Source organism: Triturus cristatus, chromosome 5_1 (genome assembly GCF_964204655.1).
Source record: "Triturus cristatus chromosome 5_1, aTriCri1.1, whole genome shotgun sequence".
In the NCBI taxonomy this organism is placed as follows: domain Eukaryota; kingdom Metazoa; phylum Chordata; class Amphibia; order Caudata; family Salamandridae; genus Triturus; species Triturus cristatus.
Genome location: NC_140587.1, coordinates 144,432,624 through 144,451,316, shown reverse-complemented (window position 1 = coordinate 144,451,316; position 18,693 = coordinate 144,432,624). Strand labels below are relative to the sequence as shown.

Genomic DNA, 18,693 nt, shown 5'->3' with positions numbered 1-18,693 from the left:
ACGAGAAGTAGAAGAACAATTGCGCACGCCTCGCGCTGCAGAGGGAGAGAGAGGCGCAGGGGTGCACCCGCGAGTGGTGCGCGCGGTTTGGAGTGAGCTCTTTTTAAAAGCACAACACTCGTGCTTGTTGCGCACTCCCGCAAGCTGTATGCCGCCACGAGTATGTGCTTGGAAAAAGAGCTGCACAACAGCTAAAGGTCTCCTATGCAGTGCATGCGCACTGCGTAGGCGAGACCTAAAAATGAAACAGATGTTTCATTTCTCTTTTTGAAATGCACCCCATGTAAGGTCCCTTTGATGGGAAGAGGAGGTTTCAGAGGTGGGAGTATCAGGCAAGTAACACTACTCAGCCTCCCTCATTGCCAGCCTTCAGAGGGAATCTCTCTTCATTACTACCCCCCCCCCCCCTTGACCCCGGTCTCTGCAACACACTCCCTTCCAGGCCTGATTATCCATTTTCTACCATCCCTCTCTTGTGCACCTTATGTCACGGCTGACCTTAGGCCCCAGCCCCATCCAGCTCCTTTTTCATTATTCCAGGTAAAAACATTAGTAAAATCCCCCTCAAACTTAAAACATTAAATATAACAGCAAATATAATTAGCACACACTCTAAACTATATTACACAGTGGCCCTAATGACCAGACTGCTAATTAAATAAACAAAAACAGAAAGGCCATGACAGGGCTGGCTTTATCGCTGGTGTGAAAGTCTTTATTGGTGCCCATCACTCACCTCTTTCTCAATAGCTTTACTAACACACTCCAACAGTGCCCTTCATCTTTCCGTAGCCTCTCCACCCAATGACGTCCTTCTCGGATTCTCTCATTACCACCCTCCACCAGTGCCCCTCATCACTCCATAGACCCTCCCTCTCTTGACCTCCTCCTTGGATGCCCTCACTGCCACCTTCCAACAGTGCCCTTCATCTCTCCATAGCCTCTCCCCCTCATGACCTCCTCCTCAGTCTCCCTCACTACCACCCTCCACCAGTGCCCCTCATCTCTGCGTAGCCCCCCCATGACCTCCTCCTCAGATTACCTCACTGCCACCCTCCAACAGTGCTCCTCATCTCTCTATAGACGCACCCCCGATTCACCTCCTCGGATGCCCTCATTGCCACTCTCAAACAGTGTCCATCATCTCTAAGTAGCCCCTCTCTCATATGTATTTCATATGTTGTATAGCGCTACTCGTAGTGTAGGATTTCACAGTGCTTTATATCACGCACACATTATTCAGAGACAATGAATCATACAAGTATGTAAATCAGTCTATAGGGAATGTCACATTAGCCAATGAGGATTACCAGGTGTAGGAATCACGCCATCCATATTGGTGGGCAGTATGTTTTATGAGGGTTAGGTCTGGAGAAGCACAAACACACAATTTAAAGCATACCCCAGTGGTCGGGGGGTTGGCTTTACTGATTAAAATGTATCTCTGCCCAAACAAACTCTTTATAGCAACATTAGAATAATGAAAGACTGGGGAAATTCTAACTATTTCGCAACACATACAAAAAAGTTCTAATTATACCATTCAGGTTTGTATGCAGCTCTTGGATGACAGTTCATAGGTCACTGTCCTATGTTAGGACTGTAACTTCTGAACTGCAAGTAACACAAGGATCTCTGTCACAAAGGCAGAACCCACTGAGCTATCCACATAAATTATAGTTTATCTGCATGTCAAAACTACAAACAGAAAAGATTGCTGGAGAAGTGTGGCTCAATGGTTAGAGCGGCAGACCCTGATGCAGAGGTCCGGCCCGAGACCAGGGTTCAATTCCCGCTTCGGCGGGTCTTGGGCTTAATTTCCTCGGACCTGATATTTATCGCCTCAGTGCCTATTCTAATCATGGGTCCCACTCTGCAACTCTGGGCAATAGCTTGCTTAATCTCCACAACTGCCCCAACAGCGCAGGGGATGCCTGGCTGCACCTTGGGGGTGCCCAGGAGTGGACACTTCACAGGGAAAGCCAGGATGGGTTCCTCTGCGGTATAAGTTCAGCGCCGGGACACCTCAGTTGGTAGGTAGCTGCCCGCTTTACAGATGCCAGATTATTATTATTATTGCTCTCCAGCAGGATCATTAATCGCCAGAGTCATCTGGACATTTTTACTGTTGTCGTGCATTTGTGGCACAGCCAGTCATGAAAATGATACAAACGATTTAAATCAAATATACATGGCATACACAAAGTATGTGTCTTGCTGGGCCCTCACAAGAAGGAAATATCCACGAAGCATGCAAAGGTCTCCTAGTGCCAAAGAAAGCATTTGTCCCTTTCCATGCCCCTATTCTACCTGCACGAGTGGGCAGGATCACAGCCCACCTTTCTAAAAGGAGATGTGTGACAGGGGTACCTGTGAGAGAGAGCCCAGGCCCAATCACGCAACTCATAGAAGAAGAAAAATTAAGTTCAGAGGAATGATTTAAATTCTGTTGGCCTTCTTGACTTCTCTGCGAGGGCCAAAGTCATGTTTGGGTGGGCCAGGCTCATGTTTGGGTAGGCCTGGCCCACCCGGCCCACCCGCAAGAACCGGGCCTGCTTCATCCCAGAGAAGGCTGCACTGACAGAGGAGGAGGCAGCAGAAGTCCCTCTGTCGAGTACAGAAAGGTCCAAGGAGACATTATCCTTGTCAAATGTTTTTGCAGGCCTGAGGCCAAAGCAATGCGGGCCCTTCAGACACTTCCGCAGTTTTGGCAGGCGCCATCGGTACCCGTTTCCAAGGATTCATAAAAAGAAAACAAGTCATCTGGTGTCATCAACTGGTATGGAGATATAAACTCCCTCCTTATTAATGAGGGTGGCAGGCTTGCTTACAATAAAGAAAACTCAACCAATAAATGTTACTGAATGAGTGCGCGGCCTTGGGAAGGGCGTGGCCTGGGCAATCACCTCATCTTCCCCCACCCCTGTGACAGCTCTATTGGACATGTACGAAGATCTAGAGAGGGTGGTCATATGGGAGGATATGCGATGTCCAACTATGATTTAGAGTTCTGAGGCCCAGGGATCCCAGGTCCTGGAGAGTATTGCTGAATTTGGATGAAATCGTTGTTGTGTTCTCGGGGGAAGAGACTCAAGGCACTGGACCTCTATGGCCTTAAAAAAACATGAATCCTTGTAGTAGTGAGTCAATTTCCCTCTCTCTGTAGTAAGGAATATCTAGCCACTTGGTAAATCCAGAGTATTCTTTATTCGTGGCAAAAATGAACATGAACAGCCAACACGTGTTTCGCCCCTTTGGCACGATTTTGGCCAGGGCTTTCTCAAGGCTTAGAATTTAGCTCAGAACAGTTTCCCGTATGCTTCATCTCATTTTTTCATTTTTTCACTTTTTCAAAGGTTACTGTACAATACAGGTAAACCAGCCTCTGCACAAAATAATATATATATATATGTAGTAGCAGGATAAGAACAGGGGAACATAGTAGAAAAGGAGGAAGGGGAAAACATTTTTATGAAAGAACCAATCAGTACAAGAACCGCCCGGTGTTTGGTGGTCAGATATTAGGCTATGCATAGGCATTGTAATGATCGTAATTGCGTTATTAGTCACATCTCTTAAGGTTATTCCAATAGTTCAATCCAGAGAGCCTAACAACAAACGATTTGGGAGATAAGGATTTTTGTATTTATTCTCCAGTTATGGAGAGTAAACAAACTCGTTTAGATGACATGGCGTAAGCCCATGGAGAGGGTTACGAAACATGCAGGGGACCCAGGCTTACGATCGTTACAATGCCTATGCATAAATCGTGCCAAAGGGGCGAAACACGTGTTGGCTGTTCATGTTCATTTTTGCCACGAATAAAGAATACTCTGGATTTACCAAGTGGCTGGATATTCCTTACTACAGAGAGAGGGAAATTGACTCACTACTACAAGGCGATGTCCAACTATGGTTTGCTATTATGGTTCAAAGTAGGCCGCTCTTTTGTGGTGGAGAGAGGGCAAGAGTTGAGATGACAAATGGAAAGATGAAATATCATCTTTGCAAAGTACAAACTGGTGGGAGAACAGGACGCGTTGTGTGCCAGAGTGAGGAGATGATTATCCCACATACAACACCAGACCTCAAGAGCAGATTGAACACTATTCGAAATAATTTCCTGCCGTCCTAACAAAAATTACTCTCTGACCCATATTCCTTAGACACTATTTTATCCACCATAACTGAGAAGGAACACAGAGTGCAACAAGAACATTATATGAAAGATGAGGATTAAAAAATACGGTTATACTGTTACTTTCTTTTTAAGTCTGGTTTAACAATACTTCTGTATGCAGAACCTATTATTATCAATTGTTTAATCTTTGACACCAGCCAGAGTATTTCTCTCTAGTTTCATGATATTGGCTGTTTGGTGTATCATTCCACCTCCTAAGGTGTGCTTCCAATGCAATGCATGATGGGTTATTTTACATCTCACGAATACTCTGAATTATCATACATTAGATTATCAGAGTTGCTTTCTGTACAGAAAATCTTTTTCATGCATTTCATACAGTAGTAATTTTTAAAGTTTTAGACACCACACAAAATTCAAGCCAGACCTATTGGCTTTTTCAATGTTTGTTAATATTTGCATTGGGTGCAGGCACAACAGTGAATTGTCTAAAACGAAGACGGACAATGGGGGAGATAAAATGTGAAGTTATGTCCCGAGCTTTAAACAAACACCACTGAACTAATGAGAGGATTGTAAAACCCTCATCCATCTACACCAGCAGCAGGCACTCACTTGTTTTTACAACAAGACCACCACCATCTGTCACAGTCCCAAAAACGTTTCTTTCAGAATTTTGCTCACAGTCAAGAAGATAACCCAGGTTGTCAACAGGGCAGCCAGAAGGCAATTGAACGCAGTTACCAGTCATTATGTTCATTGGTAGGTTTTATTCTTCCCTTTAGAGGTGTCCAACATTAAGCCACAAGGGCCAGCATTATGCCCAATTTCAGGATATCCACAATATGAATTTTTGATTTATAAGCAACTTTAATAGGAATCCTTGACACAGCCATTAGTTATCCTCAAAATTGAGGAAGCCTTTTTCTGGCCATACCCACTCTAGGCCTCCGCATCAACGCCCTTAATATGTCTTAACGTATTATCAATTATGAGGGAATTTTACACTGGTTGTGGACAAGGTCAATGACACCTCTCTGTATTCAAACTGTTATTGTATAGAACGTGCATTTCCATGAACCAGTATTAACGTATGATACAAGTTAGGAAGATTATTCATACGGTAATGTATTAAACAAACATTTGTTGGTCATTGTCAATATTATAGATGCCTTAATGGGGCTTGATAGGATTATCCAGTGATTCTCAGATATACATAATACAATGTCAGTTGCATCTCTTATGGTATATCTTGATTTTGTACACTTGTGGCCACAATTTTGCTGGTTTGTCCTAGATATTACAATTTTTTTAACCTGATGCAGCCAACACGTGTTTGGTCTCTTCGTGGCGTGCAAGCAGGCCTGGTGCTTTCTCAAGGCTGTTATTGGGGAATACAAGATTTAACCAGAGACAGTTTTAAATGTATTAATTGCAAAATCCGAGTTATATGTGCCTCACTTTAGTAAATACACAGCACTCCGGTGATGACAGTAAAGCCATGTGTATGTCTTGGAATTGATCTTTGTGCACGTGCACAGTGATATCAGGATTTTTGCCGGTAATCTAAATAAACATTTTTTAGTTAATCCCACACTCATTTTCTCAACAACGTATATTTAAAGTCACTTTTATCTTTATATTCTTTTTAAATGTTAATCATAAATCAAAGTATATGGGTGGGCATGAACTGAAATATGTTATTAGGGGTTCATATAATATACCTTTATTTCCACGCACGCATCTGTAGCCAGAGCCCCTCACAGACATTTTATTTTCCTGTGAATGACTGACCAGTGGGGTGACTACGCCATTAAGAAGGAGCCGCCCCTGAAGAGTCCCTGACATCAGGACTCAAACTGTATTGGAAGAGACAGCTGTGCAAGGGGGACAAAAACCCTTCATAAATCAATGAGCTCATTTGCCTACACATCAGGAATGCTGAAAATAAGAACAGTGAATGCAGTTTGTGTACTTCTCTGATTGTTTTTAGCATTAGTTTATCAAACGCTAATATGAATTTAGCCCATCTCATTCTGTTCCTCAGACTTTACCTTTTATTCCTGCAGAAATAATGCATCTTTTCCACAGACCTTCATAATGGTATCCGCAGATCTGCCCTCCCTTTAAATTCAGTGCAATCTCGCACACAAGCCAAAAAATGGACAGTTTAATTGAATTTCTTGGGTAAACACGATTTCGTGCGAGTAGATGTAAGAAAATAACTACACAAATAAAAGCAAAAGTATTTCTACACTTTACAACAAGCGATTTATTTCAACTTGTTTTGTTGAATTCTCTTGCAATCTGATCAACCAGGATTTATAAAGTGCGGCTAATCACTCGATAGGATATCAGCCATATTTCGAATGCTGACCAGCTGTCCTTTTCAGCCTGCTCTTACCCGCTCCAACCATTCACACAGCAGAGCAGATCTCACCAATGTAATTCATTAACCCTCTCCCACACTCAAAACACCCCATTGACACCCTCACTCCAATCTAACCATGCCCTCACACCCCATCTGCACTGTCACTGTTTCTACAAAGCAACATAACAAATTAGAATTTGCGATTTTCAATCAATGATCATTACCTTCTCAAACTTGGCACTTTTCTGCATTTGACATGTTTTCCCCTCTGCCCCAAACCAATTTAGCTCGAAGCACAAAAATGGGAGTTATTAACTTGTCATTCACTGCAACAAGAAACTGCTTCTCTTTCTGGTCTTCAGGCCTGCTAAGAGTTATCACATGTATTCAGTGTTTTGCTCTCTCCTGTTGACCGATGCAGGGAACAATGATAGCTTTGCATTAGACAATTTTGCATTCACATATATTTTATTGGGTAAACACACGTTTACATATTCGGTGAAGCCAGTAGGTAAACACAAAACATTCCCAACAGCCTAATGTCACTGCCAGAGATACATGCTCGCCTGACCCTGCTCAAGTCTCACCCGCCTTACCTCTGCCTCAAAAACTTCAGGATGCTGGGAAAAAAAGTCTCCAGTCCCAAGTGACACAATCATTAAATCACTGCATGAAAGCCGGACACACTCAATGAACATAATTTGCTATATTTTAAAATAGACTTCAGTGGCACAGAGTACATAATTTTCTTAATGTTTTAAGACTGTTAAAATGTTCCTTACTAAGAGACCTTCAAGAAGCCCTCTCCTGATTACCTGAAATCCACTGAAAATATAACAGGCAGACAGTTCATATTGCTCTAGAAGGGAATGTTTATTTAAACACTTCTTAGCAATTATGTGCCGTGCAGCCTTCCCTAGCAGTCTCAAAATAGATCAAAGAAAAGGCTCATAAACCGAAGTTGCCCTGCCCTTTTAACTGTTTCTTGGGAGGAACTCAGAGGGCGCTCAACAATGGTTCCGGGATTAATTAATAAAGTAAATAAATCGGTTGCAAACTATTTTAATAAGTATTTGCTTCTAAAACAGTGGGAGTGTGGGACCCTTGTTATTAGGATGCCAGCATTCCTAGACTTAGGACATTAACGTGCAGACATTTTTCCCAACCCCCACCGTATCGCATCAAGAAACATGGACACCACTCTCTGTAAAACAATTTTGTCCCCAATGAAGATTAGGTAGGGCCCTAACACCAATGAATCTTCTATGACTGGAGTACTTTTGTTTTTGATTACTTTCAATTATACAAACCAGCCCTTAGGTTGCAATGATGAGAACCGTCAGACCAATCAAACCCGGAGGCTTCACAACAGCACTATCAAAGCCTACCGAGAGCCAAACATACACCTTACAGGCCCTCAATACTCTCCCTCGCTGCTTCATTCGATTCAGACATTCTGCACACACAGCCGCTCTGCGTCTAACTGGCCCTTTGAAGGCATGGCGATTGGAAATGGCAGTGGTCCTCTTCCCAGCAAGTAGGGATGTTCTTCAACTTCCTCAAAATCATTCACATCTGTTTTCCATCATGGCCTTCCACACCTTATTCTCTCGGCTTCCAACCACTCACATCTAGATGACTCCATTCGCAGATGCTCAGGGATACTTCCTATAGGGTGCGGCCTCTATAAGGTCCTGTTGGAAAGTGGGTTATTGGTAGGGGCAAATGTAGGTCTGCCACTGGCAATAAGGCCACTAACACATGATAGGACCCAGCATAGGTCTTAGAAAATTATTCCTATGCTCAACCCTTGTGAGCAGACAGGCTTAACTTCAAAGACAGGTTTGTAAAGCATTCAAAAACACCATTTCAGTAAATAATTAAGACACAACACACAATAAAAATCCAACACCAATTTATAAAAACAGGTAATATTTCTATCTTTTAAATGACACCAAAACGAAAAAAATCCACTGTAGGGAACCAGAGATATGAATTTTTAAAGATTAGTCACTTTGTAGCGCTTAGAAACCAACAGTGCCCCTTTTAGTCATTTCGTTTTCTCTGACAGGGACACACCTTTAGAAGCTGTTCTGGAGAATATCTCACCACTGTGTAGCCTTCTCCAGCAGGCTGGGTCCAGTTAGAAATCCTTCCTGAAGTTCTGCTTGCGGGTCCCAACGTATCCAACACACAGTCCAAGGGTCTGGAATCTCCAAGAGGGTCCTTGAAAGTGTGAAACTTCAATTCCGCAATCCACTTGAACAAAACCCTTTCAAATCCACCGGTACTCCAGGCTGGGGATTCTTTGTGGGGATGTCCAGGTGAGCTCTGTTAACCTGTAGCTTGCAGGGAGTTTATTTCTTAGTCCTTTTGTAGCAAGGTAATCCACAGGGCTGCAGTTTTCAGATGGTGCAGTTTTCAGAGGTCAGGCTTTAGAAGTCTTTGCACAGCAGAACTTCGCAACAGGGCACGTCTTGCTTCAGTAAATTTCAAGCAGCAGATCTGGAGGGCTCTGCCCCTCTCAGATACTTATTCAAAATTCTCTGGATCAAGCCACAGGTCACCTCTGACCAATGAAAGCAGGGTAACTCCACATAGTGATGACCACATCCTGCAGAGTGTGGCATTTTGTTGTCCCAGAGTGCATCATTCTTCCAAATCCATAATGGCTGATTTTCCAGCAAGGAGGTAAGAGCTGGCTAAACATACCCCCTGGGATGGCTTATGTCCATGGACTCTCCCCCTACCATCTGCACATACCTTCCTTAAGCCTAGCCCTGACTCCTGGTCAAGAGTGTCAGAGTGAAACTGAAACCCAGGCCTCCCCTCTGCCTTTGAAGAGCATAGTTTACGACTCCACCTCCTGGCCTGGCATACCTATAGACCAGCACACTGCCCTCCCAGCAGAGTGGTCCTTTATCACCTCTTCAAAGCAGCCTGGCTAATCCACTTAACTCTGACCAATCAGGGCAGACCACTGGAAGGCTGAATTTGGACTTACAAGCAAGAAAGTATTATAACTTCTTGTATGTACACTTTAGGAGAAATTCAACAATATAATGTTGTTGGATTTACTACTACCATTCTGGGAAGTCTTTGAATGGTCCAGCTAGTCCTCTCCTGTCAATATTTATTAATCATTAACTTCCTACCATGTTAACCTATGTGCCATGGGGTTTGCAATGGGGAAAATTACTTGGGCCAGTCTTCTAGCACCAGGGCTTATAAAAACATATTTTATAAGTATTTCCCTAATTTCTACAGGACCTCCCACCCCCTGTGCAACTAGGGGAGACTTTAGGGGTTCTGAATCTGTAGAAATATTGCAGATTCTCCTTTTACTGTATTCCTAGCATCAAAGTCGAATTTGACCAGCAATTTACTGTTTCAAAGCAGTCCTGGCACCCAGTGCTGCTTTTAAACTGACCTCAGGCTTCAGCACTGCACACATGCTAGTGCAGAAAAAGCTGCTGGCCTCTAAACTGCCATACCCCAGGGTACTGGGGACTTCTAGGTAGTTTCAATCCCCTGCCATAATATATACTAGAGGCTTATGGGATAGGTCATGCCAATTACAGGGGTACCCCACCATACCATAGTGTACCCTAGTGTATGTTGGGTGTTTAACTGTATTCTAATGTGTTCCTTTCAGCTTGGCACTGGCCCTGGGCCTGGTTAGGCAGAGCCCAGGGTAAGTCAGAGTCAGTTACCACCAGTTCCAGTCAGCAAAAAGTTGGGGGATGCCCAGGGCACAGGATGACTTTGCAACAGGTCCACAGTACCTCCAACAGGTCAAAATGTTCTTCAAGACCAACTACGACTAAAATATTTCTCCTTTACCCTCTCTGCTGCAGGCTTGGCCCATGTGGTGCCCCTCAGTCTCACTACTTTTACCAAGACAAGTTTCAACCTTAATCTATGGACCAGATGTCATCAGATGGTTTGGCTTACCCGTCTACATGTATGATGACTACATGCTAAGGCTGGAACATGCCATGCCCCTCTCTCTTTGCTGCCTCCGTGTATCTTTTCTGTTTGTTAGTAAAAGTCTGGATCAAGCAAACCAGGCAGGAAAAGAACACATCCAAGACTGAAAACACTGCCATCAGTAACCAATCCCATCACTGGAATCTAAAGCTGCACACCAACCCTACAGGGTTGTTCCCCTTGTATGAATGAGGCTTCATTTTCCTGCTCAACCACAATCTCTTTTGTTCCCAGGGTCAACTTTGATTCACACAACTGTTACTAACAAATTATACTGCACTGGAAAATACCCCTTTTTAGTTTCCCCCCACAATTAAGACATTGCCAGCGCCACATACTACAAATGCCTAGACTACTGCAACTGCCTTTACCGCACTCTCCTTCTTGCTTTGCCAGATCTAAAGATGGCTGCTAACCTCCTCACTTACACCGACACACATGGCCACTTCTCTTTGACACTGCAGGCACCAGCTGGATTCCCACGCATAAAAGCATCTCTTGTGAGACCTCTGCATCATTCATAAAGCATACTAGAATTTGCAGCTCCCTCCCGATGCAACTGGTTTCATGATGACACCACTGTGTGCATCTTTTGAAGTACAATCTAGTTTTCATTGCTAATTCCTGCAGTCGATGCCCTATTTCCATCGAGTCTGAAATCCTCTTAAACTCCCTTTTTTTACCCTCTGTCAGACTGAGAACTATTAGCATATCATGAGTTCAAGCAAAATCGAACTCATCTCTGAGGGCTTGCCCCAGGCTCGTCTTCACACTGACTTGTCATATTAAAGGGCGCTTTCACATCATCAGGGTGGGATGTTGTGGTCAAGGACAAATCATGAGCCATAACTATGAAAAGAATAGTTCACAAGCCATGTAACTCGCAGGATAACACTTCCCAGGACTGGACTCATTAGAATGTAACCACAAGACCTTGGGGTTTCACGTGCCCATGCGCGGAAGTCATGGATCTCTACTGTGCAAATAAAAACACCTGTGTCATTACTATGTAAACCATCATTCAAAACGTGTGTGTCATCACTACATAACCACAAGTCACAATCTCAATATTTGTATGTAAACAGAGAGCGAGTCTTGGGTCATTACTGTGCAAAGACTGGGCCATGACCGCAGGAAGGTAAAAGAAGGCCCTCATTGCTGCCATAGGAATGCAAATGAGTTGCACCAAAATAACCACAAAAGACTTGTGTCCTTGGGTCTTGTATGCCATGAAAAGCACGACTCGAGACCTGGGTCATTACTCTGAAAAGACAGAGTAATTGGTCATTCCCATGTGAACACGATTCAAGATCTGGATCACCACCTTGTAAACACAATCCAGGGCCATGGTCATTGTAAGGTAAAGACAATGCAAAACCCAGGTCATTCCATGTAAACACGGTCCAAGACCATGGTCATTCCATGTAAACACAATCCAAGACTAGGTTCATTATGAGGGTAAGACAATTCAAAACCCAGGTCATTCCATGTAAACACGATCCAAGACCATGGTCATTCCATGTAAACACAATCCAAGACCAGGATCATTATGAGGGTAAGACAATGTAAAACCCAGGTCATTCCATGTAAACACAATTCAGGGCCATGCTCATTGCAAGGTAAAGACAATGCAAAATCCAGGTCATTCCATGTAAACACGGTCCAAGACCATGGTCATTCCATGTAAACACAATCCAAGACTAGGTTCATTACGAGGGTAAGACAATGCAAAACCCAGGTCATTCCATGTAAACACAATCCAGGGCCATGGTCATTGCAAGGTAAAGACAATGCAAACCCCAGGTCATTCCTTGTAAACACGGTCCAACACCATGGTAATTCCCTGTAAACACAATCCAAGACTAGTTTCATTATGAGGTAAAGACAATGCAAAACCCGGGTCATTCCATGTAAACATGGTCCAAGACCATGGTCATTCCATGTAAACACAATCCAAGACTAGGTTCATTATGAGGGTAAATCAATGCAAAACCCGGGTCATTCCATGTAAACATGGTCCAAGACCATGGTCATTGCATGTAAACACAATCCAAGACTAGGTTCATTATGAGGTAAAGACAATGTAAAACCCAGGTCATTCCATGTAAACACGGTCCAAGACCATGGTCATTCCATGTAAACACAATCCAAGACTAGGTTCATTATGAGGTAAAGACAATGCAAAACCCGGGTCATTCCATGTAAACACGGTCCAAGACCATGGTTATTCCATGTAAACACAATCCAAGACTAGGTTCATTATGAGGTAAAGACAATGCAAAACCCAGGTCATTCCATGTAAACACGGTTCAAGACCATGGTCATTCCAAGTAAACACAATCCAAGACTAGGTTCATTAGGAGGTAAAGACAATGCAAAACCCAGGTCATTCCATGTACACGGTCCGAAACCATGGTCATTCCATGTCAACACAATCCAAGACTAGGTTCATTATAAGAGTAAGACAATGCAAAACCCAGGTCATTCCATGTAAACACGGTCCAAGACCATGGTCATTCCATGTAAACACAATCCAAGACTGGGTTCATTATAAGAGTAAGACAATGCAAAACCCAGGTCATTCCATGTAAACACGGTCCAAGACCATGGTCATTCCATGTAAACACAATCCAAGACTAGGTTCATTATGAGGTAAAGACAATGCAAAACCCAGGTCATTCCATGTAAACACGATCCAAGACCATGGTCATTCCATGTAAACACAATCCAAGACTAGGTTCATTATGAGGTAAAGACAATGCAAAACCCGGGTCATTCCATGTAAACACGATCCAAGACCATGGTCATTCCATGTAAACACAATCCAAGACTAGGTTCATTATGAGGTAAAGACAATGCAAAACCCGGGTCATTCCATGTAAACACGGTCCAAGACCATGGTCATTCCATGTAAACACAATCCAAGACTAGGTTCATTATGAGGTAAAGACAATGCAAAACCCGGGTCATTCCATGTAAACACGGTCCAAGACCATGGTTATTCCATGTAAACACAATCCAAGACTAGGTTCATTATGAGGTAAAGACAATGCAAAACCCAGGTCATTCCATGTAAACACGGTTCAAGACCATGGTCATTCCATGTAAACACAATCCAAGACTAGGTTCATTAGGAGGTAAAGACAATGCAAAACCCAGGTCATTCCATGTACACGGTCCGAAACCCTGGTCATTCCATGTCAACACAATCCAAGACTAGGTTCATTATAAGAGTAAGACAATGCAAAACCCAGGTCATTCCATGTAAACACGGTCCAAGACCATGGTCATTCCATGTAAACACAATCCAAGACTAGGTTCATTATGAGGTAAAGACAATGCAAAACCCAGGTCATTCCATGTAAACACGATCCAAGACCATGGTCATTCCATGTAAACACAATCCAAGACTAGGTTCATTATGAGGTAAAGACAATGCAAAACCCAGGTCATTCCATGTAAACACGGTCCAAGACCATGGTTATTCCATGTAAACACAATCCAAGACTAGGTTCATTATGAGGTAAAGACAATGCAAAACCCAGGTCATTCCATGTAAACACGGTCCAAGACCATGGTTATTCCATGTAAACACAATCCAAGACTAGGTTAATTATGAGGGTAAGACAATGCAAAACCCAGGTAATTCATTGTAAACACGATCCAAGACCATGGTGATTCCATGTCAACACATATTACCAAACTATGCAAACATAATTCAACACCTGTGTTATTAATATGTAAAAGAATTAGAGTTAGTACCATGTGAATGCAAGGCCCGGGACAGAGTGAACCATGACACATATCAGCCATCATCGCTGTGCTTCCATTTGCTTAAGGTATGTTAACGTATTGAAATATCCTGGACAGTGGTCCACCACCATCACATATCGGCGCAATCGGATGAGAAACCACCAGCTGCGTTGATAGCACTGGCAGATAAAGTAAAAGGTGGATCCATATTAAGTCAAATAATGTCTGGAGGTGAGAGGAGCATGTTGTGATCGGAGAAGGAAGGCAGGAGAGAGATTGTAGTATTACCGCTTTTCAAAAGCAAACCTTGTGGAACCGGTGAGGCTGAGCAGTGATGTGTCAGAAGCACCCTTGACATTTGCTGTACTCCAGTCATTTCCTTCCAGAGCCGTGCAGACAGGATGCCCACATTCGTACCTTAGATATGCAGGCCTGTCCATCACAGACACGGAAAGGAGGCCGCCTAATCCCGTTTCCAATAGCCATCAAAATCGACAGACAATCCTTTAAGTGCATTGGTCTGTCCCCTGGGTCTTCCGTCCCATCTGTCAGACTCAGATGCAAGGTGGGGGCGGGGGGGGGTTATTGGTGCAGGAAACATATTAACTAAAGTAACAGTACCAAAAGTTCTGCACACGAGAACCACACAAATATTAAAAATACAGGTTTGCATTCATAACTAAATGTGACGTGTGCAACTAAACGGAGCACGAGCCCCTTTGAACGTGGCCTGTCAGTGATGGGGCTCACGAGTTGATTACCAGTTGCCTCTCACGAGAGCCGCCCACTCTTACTAGCAGAATTAGCGTGAGGTTGCGCGGTCTGCTGGTGCACTCAGTCCTTCAAAAGCGAAAGAAATGTGTAACAGCAAATGAGGCGTCTAGATGAGGTGGAGCTGAATTGCTCAGAAGCGCAGTGGCGAGGAGTAATTGGTGACCCCCTGCGCAGGTTTGTCATATAGGCAGACCATGAAAAAGAAACAAAACACAGGTGGTGGATGGGGTGTAACAGAGGGGGCGGTGACATCCTCAGTGGTGTGTGGATGTGGGGTGTCGCTTGGCTAAAGACTTTAATATGCTTGATTTGCAAATGTGGCAAGCATTGGCAAAACCAAAAGGTCTAGCTTTAATATGCAAATGCATGTAAACACAGGCGTGCACAAATGCTGTTTACATGCGTTTCGCGCACAAAAAGCTTGTCATTGAAATACAGCCAACCCTGGTGGCTTTGTCAATGCTGGGGGAGGGAAGGGGGTATCTGAAAAGGATTGCCTTCTGTGTTGAGTGGGTACTGAAAATAAAGAACTGACTGTGATAACCAGTGCGATTATTGTGTGCACTTTCCAGGTGTAAAATAGTCCCTTGATTAATTTAGATGGAAGCACTCCCAAACAGCCAATAAGATTAGGTGAGAGTTTATAGTGCTCTGTGGGGAGCCTGAGCCCACTTTTGTATGCATTTTAAATAAATTGTAATCGTAGCTGCACTGTTGAGCCAGACATCAAAAGCCAAGGCTCAGAGTGTGCCTGAAGCTCCCGAGCGTGTATGAGCATATAAAACCAATGTGCTGATCTACATGTGAAACCGGGGACTGTATCTCATATACACCCCGACTTCAGTAGCAATGAGGGTCGGGGAGCCACCACTCTTTAGCAAGTCGGCGACTGTGATTGTGAGGGAGCAGGAAACGAGGCCTCTTCACCGGGTGATGTATGCTGTGTGGTGGTTCGCTCTCTTTCCGCAGATGATGGTGGTTGTGTGGGTGTTACATGTTGGTGGGTTACCCTTCCCTGATACAATGATGTGGGCTGTACCGTGACCACCTCTACATGTGATGGCCCACAGAGAATTGGTGCGAGACTGTCTCCCCTTTGGGGGCTGATCTTGGCAGTGCGTTAGCATCCCCTCTTTACCTGATGCTGGCTTCCAGGGTGTTTTCCTCCACTCGGCAGTGGATTATTCCTCTACCACTGTGAGGTGTTGAGAATGGGTGTGAGGTGCTCTCCCCCATCAGTAACTAATATTGGACTCTCCTCTGAAAGATGGGCTTCTGTGGCAGGAAGGTGGAGTTACTCTGCCCTGCAAAGGTATTGCTGGCTTGGGGCTCTGGCACACTACCCTCTATTAGTGACGTTTGTTCGACTTTTCTCTTGACTGTCACTAAACATTTAGTGCTGAAAATGGGCCTCAACTGCCACCCCTCCTTGCTGCGAGGTGCCCTCTCCCCAGAGCATGTGGAATGGCATTGGTTGAGCTGCTACCCCTTCAGACGGTGGTATTATTCTGCGGCGGGGCCTTCCACCCCACGCACAGGTGGTATTGGCAGTGGTTGAGCTGCTCTGCTGTCAGGAGGTGGAGTACAGCTGTGACGTGCCATCCAACCACCTGAGCACGTGCGTTGACAGTGATTGAACCTGCTCTCCCCTTAGCACGTGGTGTTAAGAGGTGTGGTACTCTCCCATCCCCCGAGCAGGAGTATTGACAGTAGTGGTAGCCATTACCCACCCAGCAGGTGGAACACAGCTGGGGCGTTCTCTCCCACCCCCGGAGCATGTGGTGTTGGCAGTGGTTGAAAGCTGCTCTCCTCTCGGCATGTGGTTGTTCAGCTGTGAGGTGCTCATCTACACCCTTTGCATGTAACACTAACAGTGACTGAAAGATGCTCTCAGCAGGTGTTATGCAGCTGTGAAGTGCTCTTCTATGCGGTATTGGCAGTTCTTTAAGCTGTTCTCCCCTCATGAGGTATTGTTCAGCTGTGAGGTGCACTCCCATCCCAAGAGCATGTGGTATTAGCGGTGGATGAGGCTGCTCTCCCTTGGCAAGTGGTATACAGCCGTGAGATGGTCTTGGCGGAGTGAGTGATGTTGACTAAGAGGTGTTCTCCCGAGCATGTAAATGATCAGTGCTCTATCCCCGCAGGTGCTATATGCAGCTGTAAGGTGCTTTTGCATTCTCACTCCCGGTCCCCCCAACCCACCCCCATGTTATATTGACAGTGGTTTAAACACCCACCCCTCTCCCTCTCCGCCGTTTAGCAGGTGGTTTTCGGCCGTGAGGCGCTCCTTCCGTGAGTAATGTAGAAAGTGAGGTACGTACCCTCCGCCACCTGAGTATGTAATGTTGACAGTGAAGTGTAATATTGAGTGGCTGGATGCTGCCCCCTCCTCGGCCCGGTATTGGGCCGTGTGGTGCCATGTCCTGATGTTGACAGTGACGTTTTCCTGTCCCCTGAGTATGCAATGTTGACAGCTATTGATCGCTGCCAGATCTCAGCAGGTGGCATTCGGGTGCTCGCTGCTGAGACATAATTTCTACTATTTCGGTTGCTACCGGCCACCACTGAGCTCCACTGGGGTTGGGGTTCGAGTGCTGTCCCCCTCTCGAGGGCTGCACACAGCACCAGCTGTGGTTCCGGGACGCGCACTGCCCTCCGCAGATGAGATTGGCAGCGGTGCCCGGGGTCAGCCGCGGGTCCCCGGGCGGCGCGCGCTGGCAGGCGGAGCGCGCTCATTGGTGGCCGCGTAGGGGGGGTCCTGGGAGGCGGCGCGCGCACCTGCAGCAGCAGCAACAGCGGGGGATGCCGCATGCTTTGCAGCAGTCAACTATCGGCGGGTGCACCGCACTCACCTCTCCGCCATCTTCCCTCTCCGGCTGCCGGTATCAGCAGCGGCCACCCGGTCCTCCTGCTCCTGGTGCTCCTGCGCGGCAGGCACCGGCGGCGGCGGCGACACTCCCGCTAATCCCGGGCAGCGCTGCCATGATCCGGAGGCTGCGGAGGACGCCGTGGCGGCGGTTGTGGTGTGGGGGGCGGCAGCGCGAGCCCGCCTCCCTGCGAGCAGCCCCTGCCTGTCCGAAGGGTGCAGTGGCAGCGGCGCGCGCGCGTCCCGCTCTCGCCGCCTCCCTCGCGCCCCGGCTGCAGCCGCGCGGCAAGGCAGGTCCCTCCTGGTGCTGATGCTGCTGCCGCCGCCGCGTCCCAGTCACCCTCGACAACCTGACGTCACGGGCCCGGCCAGGTGCAGGCCGCGAGGGGGCGCGCGAGAGGCGCCGAGGGGAGGAGGCCTTCGGGTCTCCATAGCAACCCCTGCTGCACCGCCAGGCCCTGCCTGGACCAGGAGAGGGCCCGTGTGACTGACACCGATCATTAAACAGCGTTTATCCTCCAGGATAACCGCGCAAATACCCAGAACACGCCGGGGCCTAGACCCTGGCTGTATTTAAAAGTCATTCAAAACCTGAGCCAAGGCTCTCAGCAAAGGGGCGCTGAGAAATGGCAGCACTTCAGTGGCTGTATAATAAACACGAGACACTATACATAGATTAAACAACATAAATCAATGATTACAAAAAAATCACAGACGAATAAAACGGGTACGTATCAAGGCATATACAGGCAAGGCTGCTTGATTTTTTTTCGGCAAGGAACTAGGATTACATCTGGC

At 45.7% G+C, this 18,693-nt stretch overlaps 1 protein-coding gene across 2 annotated transcripts in view; it reads right to left on the bottom strand.

Moving 5' to 3' along the window:
- Positions 1 to 18,315, bottom strand: part of ARHGAP39 (Rho GTPase activating protein 39) — an 855,990-nt gene extending 837,675 nt beyond the window's left edge. For both annotated transcript variants that reach the window (XM_085604662.1, XM_085604663.1), the window contains exon 1: positions 17,882 to 18,315. In XM_085604662.1, the coding sequence (XP_085460788.1) occupies positions 17,882 to 17,892 (11 nt within the window). In that variant the 5' untranslated portion in view covers positions 17,893 to 18,315. The remainder of the gene's footprint in view (positions 1 to 17,881) is intronic.
- Positions 18,316 to 18,693: the final 378 nt, after the last annotated feature.